This window comes from Gekko japonicus, unplaced genomic scaffold (assembly GCF_001447785.1).
Source record: "Gekko japonicus isolate JY-2015 unplaced genomic scaffold, Gekko_japonicus_V1.1 scaffold651, whole genome shotgun sequence".
In the NCBI taxonomy this organism is placed as follows: Eukaryota; Metazoa; Chordata; class Lepidosauria; order Squamata; family Gekkonidae; genus Gekko; species Gekko japonicus.
This window is the reverse complement of record NW_015161970.1, coordinates 543,310-549,760: the sequence shown is the minus strand read 5'-3', so window position 1 is coordinate 549,760 and position 6,451 is coordinate 543,310. Positions and strand designations below refer to the sequence as shown.

Here is a 6,451-nt window from a genome sequence, read left to right as displayed (position 1 = left end):
ACAAAGTAGAATTTTTGCTCACAAGACTCCACAGCTTAGAGGGAATATTGATTATGATACTGGCTGATTTGTTTTCAGTTCCCTTCCAGTTGCAACTTTTCAGCCTGACTTATCTCACAGGGTTGCTATGAGGGATAGATCGGAAGAAGGGAGACTTGATCTTCTAAAGGCAGATGTGTGGGATAAATTGTGAAAGCAAAAGTTCACAGAAGGGCTACATATTGCATATGTGGGCTGAAGTATAATTTGAACCAGGAGCTCAGTCTCATAGCCTCAGCCATTGATGCAGCACCGCTTCTCATGTAAAATGCAATCAGGCATTTATCATGGTGTTTTCCAGATTAGCTAACAAGCAAACAAAGCCAAGTTTAAAAACAAACAAACAAATACCTGAGGTGATCATTGCCTAAACATCTCGAGAAATATGGGAACCTCAAAGCAAGGTTTATGTCCTTTACTGTCCAAGAATCAGGCTCCCTTACATAGTGCTGCACCTTCCTCCGTCATTCAAGAGACTGACAGTGCAATCCTAAGCAGAGTTGCACCCTTCTAAGAAGACCGGTTTTATGGATTTACAAGGATGCAACTCTGTTTAGGACTGCACTGTGAAGGACTCTTCTTAGATTCATGATACACTTTTCACATTCTCTGTCATACAATCAATGATGAGCAAAGAGAAATGAACCTGGTATGCCAATTTCCCCTGCCTTTTAAATCAAAACCTACATTTTAGATACTGTGAGAAAATATCAAGATGCAGCTGGGTTGTATCAGTATTAATGAAATCTATCCAGCTGGTGCTGAATGCAAGTGTGTTTTGGAGGGGGGGAGGAAGATAAATATTGAATGTTATATTATCATTGGCTTCTGTCTGTAAAGACTGCATCAAACTGGTTTATACCCATACCAGTCTTTTAATAATAAAAATTAGTGCAAATCCACAGAGCTTAATAAAGTTGTATCCGTTTCCTGTATAGTTATATGAACGTCTACCTTTCAAACTAAAAGCAAGCACACAAAGACATCACAACTCATCCCATCCTTATTATAAACTGCTCAGTGCAGCTTTCTGAGGTCAAAATGATAACATTAGACAATAAGATCCACCAAATTCCTTTCTTTAGTATAGGCAATTCACAAAAGCCCATCAACTGAGACCATCGAAGGGAAATATCTGGCTGTTAATTTAATAGGAAACAATAACTTTTTGCAATGGCTAATTAGTGCACAGTACTGTAGAGAGGAATGTACAAATTCCCTAAGGTTAAGAGTAAATATATATATATATATACAGCTCTATTTAACACTTTTAAATTATGTTGAAACAGAATGTGCTTGGTGGATTTCTAACAAAACTCTTCCATACATTTGTAAATCAACAATTTCTCAGCATCCTAACACTCTCACAAGTTCATTCCTCCACAAACCAGCCCACCTCCCATGCAATGCTACAAAATGAATGGAGACCAAGCAGGTTTTCCAACAACACTTTAAAAGAGCAAAGTGTCTTAAAGCACAAACAACATCAAACCAGTTCAACCTTGAATTTCTGTGGCTGATCCAGAAACCTGCAGGGATTTGTTTTCAGAAGAATACTTTGGTTAACAGCTATTCAGTTTTTACATTATAAAAGAAAAAAAAACCCCAAGATCATTCTTTTTTTACCATCATCCCTAGAGACGCATTTCCTTGGCATGTTGTAGCAATCCATGTCTTAACTGGATGCACGCTGCAGCAATTCAGGGAAGAGTTTTGACCAATACTGAGATTTTAATAACTAGGGTATCAACTAGGATAGGTTCCCATTTCTGACTAATCAGAATGAAAAGAAAAAACTGCCTTTTATTCCTTATGCATTTCAGTCATCCGCAGCCACTTGCAGTACCACAATGTTATTCAAAGGAAGAGGGGGGAGTCATCTCCCTCTTCCTTTTTTTCCTTCTTGGTCAGGAGAGCAGCTTGGGAATTTATTTTCTGCTGAGCGCTACACAGTCTTCACAAGCCGTAGGTCGCACAGCATCGCAGCAAATGAAGTGCCACCAGGTTTCATTACAATGCAGAGATTGCTTTGTCCTGCACAGGTTGTGTGGATTTCAGGTCAGCAGTAACCTGCAAGATCACTCGAGCCGGATCAGTTTCTCTGAAGGACCCTCTGCTCTCGGATAGGCAAGAAAGGCGACATCTTATAATCTCTCTCCAACTCCAGTGAATTTGAGACAGCGATCTCAGAAGAGAGGGATCCTCCAGGGGAGAGATAAAAAATAAAAACTTATGACTATTAAATAACTCTGCTGTTTGACTGAGTGGGGACAGGAGGAAAAAAGGCACTTGATAGCATATCCTAAAAATTATAATCCAACCAGTGCTTCAGTGAGTCAATAGCTTCAGCCTTTGGAGCCAGCTGACCAGCAGTGAAGGTTCTGTGGAGGAAGATTTTGCGGAGGTGCTCACAGGGGGCCTTTTGGCCCCTTCCTCCTGGAAAGGGATAGTTGCGCTGTTATGAAGATCTGCATTGACAAAGTACCTGCTCCCCCTAATGTAGTCTGCGCCTCTCACTAGCTGCCTTTCAGCCACAGGCCTGGAGAAACGATGTTGCAGTGGGGAACTTTCTTCAATAATGGGAGGGATCCTTTCGTTGCTGAAGTACCGACACAGGACGTTTTCACCTACAACAGAAAAACATCAGTCAAATCTCACTGTTACGTAGTCCCCATGGAGGCTGAAATGGGACATATGGTAAGCAGCTTCTAAAGGCAACAGACTCCTCATACATAGCCTTAGCTTTCCTTTTGGCTTTAACTTGGGGGTGGGTAACACTACAGTGGTCTTCAGTTACTTCTTGCATCCCTGCAATAAATAAGGTACATCCTCATTTTGCCCTCTGCTTTTGTGTGTGCTCTGCCTTCAGGGCCAAACTATATGTTACATACCAAAACATACATTAAAAGCAATCCCCAGTTCTGGGTTTCTTTCCTGGGTGGCAGGAGGACAGCTATGGTGGGAATTTTGACACAGAGAATGGAGGAAGAGTCAGACTAATGATGTGCCTTGTCAGGTTCCCCCTTGGCCTTCGGGATGGCGCCCCCGGTGGCCGTAGTGGGGTAGCGTCAGTCCCACAGCCCAAAGGGGTTGAGGGCTGGTCGGAAGGAGACAGCATCGGCAGAAAGCGGGGGAGAGGTGGCCTCAGATTGGCAGGGGGCGGGGTTGGAAGCACCCCTCAGCGCCCCTCTGCCTGCACGCCGTGACTGCGCCCTTCTTCCCTGGTTCTCTCTCTCTGTCTCCAATCGGTATCTCTCTGTTCCGTTTCCGTCTCGGCGTGCTCTCCTCCCCGGCCCTCTCTTAGCCCCCCTTTTATTCAGCCTCCGCCGTCCTCCGCCCGCCCCCAATTTCCCCGTGCTCTTTGCCCCGCCCCCCTATATCAGTGGAGACGCCGTTGGGCGTCTCCGGGCGGTGTGTGCGCACGCCGGTGGCGGCTCCTGCGGCCCCCGGGGCCGCACTGCCACCGCCGATCAGCTGGCCCGACTCTATGGGCCATTTCTGTTGCTACTCCCTCCCGGCGCCACACCCAGCCGCCCGCCTGAATTCCCCGGCTCCCCGGCTCCTTGCTCGGGCCCGACCGGGGCTTCTCCCTGCCCGGTCGCCGCCCGCGTTGGCGGGGGAGTCGCGTCGCTCAGCCGCGTCGCTCCCTCGTGCTGCCGGCGGGTCGTCTGGCGTCCTTGGGTGAGTTGCCGGGGCTCCCGGGGTGGGCTGGTGAGTTTCCGGGGCTCCCGGGGTGGGCTGGTTCTTGGCTGCGACCCCCGGAGCAGGACATGCCTAACTAAGCCAACATTCTGTCCCCCAGAGTGGCTAAGCACATGGTCCTGGGAAGCCCACAAATAGGACAAAAAGCCTCCCCCCATTTGTTGTTCAAACGCCACCCCCCAGCAATGCATTTAGTTATCATGGCTAACAGCCATTGATGGGCCTATGTGTTTATTCAGTAAGTACATTTTTATCCCACCCGTCCTTGAAGGAACTTGGGGCAGCATACATTGGTCTTTCTTTCTGCCACTTTACTCTCGCAACAGCCCTGTGAGATTGGCTAGGCTAGAAGGAGGGTGACTGGCCCAAGGTCATCCAACCAGAGCCGCGGCAGACTGAGGATTTGGATTTGAACCAGACTCTCCCAGATAGCCTAGTACTTTAACCACTACACCAAACTGCCTCTATAGATTTGTTAAATCCCCTTTCAAGCTGTCTAAACTAGTGGCCCTTTCATGGAAAGGATGCTTAACTTTCTACTCCGTATGCTTCCCTTGTTGTGTGGTTGTAGACAGGGTCACCCTCACAAACACATATCTGAAATCCTTGTCGGGGAAGGTGTGGGGGTTTTTTTTGGGGGGGGGCCTGCAGCAGAGAAGTAGCAGGCACAGATTGAGCACTCTAACTTGTTTCCTCTATAAGTAGCAACCATTGGGCAGTTAATTGACATTATGCACATGATTGTGAGTGTTAAGCCTACTTTATTTTGAAATACCACAGTAAGTGTTACAGTTTTTTTGCTAGTGCTAGACCTCTCAGACCTGGCATTAAGGGTCATAACCAATGCTCCCTCTAAGCCGCGGAGTCTCATGAGCAAAAATTCTCCTTTGTGAGCTACTAGCATTAAAGTTGTGAGTGAGCAATTTGGCTAGTGCATAAATTAGTTTGCTCTGGAGCCCTCCTTCCTGAGCTAAGACAAAAATGTCTGAGCCAGAGGCTAAAAAACTGTGAGCTAGCTCACACTAACTCAGCTTAGAGGGAACACTGGTCATAACTAATAAACCTGTCATTTTCTCCCATCCACTCATGCTGTACTTCTGTGACCTGCTGGGTGTTTTTCATGGCTGCTAGTCCAATACAGATTATGATAACTGCTGCTGTAGTACAGGGAATGGGACAGTCTCACAGTATCCAGCAAATGAACAAGGATCAGTGTGCATAGGAGGGAACTGTTTAGTTAGTGTTTCATAAAGGCTATAAAATTAACCTCCATGCAAGGCGGCATCGCACGCTACATTGCAAAAGAGCAGTGCATCTTTTGGAAATCAATTAATTTGTCTGCCAAGACATACACTGAGCAATACAAGTGTCTGGCTCATAACTACATCTATCAGCAGTGTTCTGGGAGCTATTCATAGGCTTTTGCACAGTCAGACTTTATCCCATGTGCTTCAGGACAGGTCGCAAGGACCAGAGCTTCTATGCTGCGGCAGCAGCAGCATCTCGATCCAATTGCTCCAAAGATAAGATTACATTTCGAGCAAGCACCTCAAAGTTTCCACTCAGCTCATGTATAAAATAAAACCCAGCTCCTAATATATTTATGGCCTTAAGCAGAAGGCAGACAGTTTTAAAGATGTGGTAATGACAGCGTAGTTCAGAAGAAAATGGGAGAAAAACACGATGTCTTGGAACTGTTTATCAGGCTCTGTGAAGCTGGCTTTGGCCTGGAACCATTTCTCAATCTCAGACAAAGGCCTGTATGAGTTCTCCATAATACGGTGAAGAACAATTTGGAGTCCAAACTTCCTAACCACCTCTAAGCCCAATAAGGAAATGTCATAGTAATACAAAGATAATACTCAGAGTACTTTTAGAAGGTCATATAAGTATGAGCTGACACGGTCTGATCCCTGCAGAAATAAGCTAGCCAACTGACTGCAGCCGCCTGTTTACATGAGTAAGAGGCCAAATCTGTATGTTTCAACAAACAGAATCTCAATCTCCACATCCTAAGCATGTTCTAAGACCATGTGATCCAGCAACATTGCTGAAGCAGGTCTGGGTCTGATCAAATGCTTAGATTGAAGGCCTCCAAGGAGTTCATATGCCATCTTGAATCCCATGATGGTACAAACGCTATACATAAGAAAATAAAATATGAACACCAGCCAAATTCATGGTAGATATTTGGTACTCTGCAAGACTAACTGCACTCTCACTGCAAACCTCTCGCTGGAGCCAGGCACACAGCTTTAGCGTTCTCAGCATGATCAGGAATCCATATCAAGTAGTGTGTTGTTGTGATGGACTGCACTTTTGAAAAGGCTTATAAATGCTGTACATGCATCTAAGGGGCTGTGAAGGGTTAATTCATCACAGAGCCAGAAGGCCTTGAGTGACAGGTTGCTCCAGGAAATCTGATTGGTTAGCAGCAACTGAGCAAAAAATAAAATAAAAAAAGCCTAGTGAGAGCTGGATGTTGAGGAGAAGTCAGTCAGACTCCTGCCTTAACTGAGAGAAGATGTGTATTGAGCCTAGCCCTGACAGAAAAGGGGTCATTCATTCATTCACTCATTTATTCATTCAATTTATAGCCCACCCACTCCTGTATAACAGTGCTCAGGGCAGGTAACATTCATAAAAACATTCCATACAGTTAAAATTTTAACAATCCTATAATACACTAAAATAATAGCAACCAATCACA

General features: G+C 45.5%; 1 protein-coding gene across 2 annotated transcripts in view; it reads right to left on the bottom strand.

Annotated features, from left to right (window-relative positions):
* Positions 1 to 830: 830 nt before the first annotated feature.
* Positions 831 to 6,451, bottom strand: part of CNKSR3 (CNKSR family member 3) — a 112,189-nt gene continuing 106,568 nt past the window's right edge. Inside the window, exons 13-14 of one of the 2 annotated variants that reach the window (XM_015429669.1) lie at positions 2,525 to 2,666; positions 831 to 2,241 (exon numbers count right to left, since the gene is read on the bottom strand). In XM_015429669.1, the coding sequence (XP_015285155.1) occupies positions 2,226 to 2,241; positions 2,525 to 2,666 (158 nt within the window). In that variant the 3' untranslated portion in view covers positions 831 to 2,225. Of the gene's footprint in view, positions 2,667 to 6,451 lie in introns of both variants that reach the window. The other variant, XM_015429668.1, reaches the window with a different exon arrangement.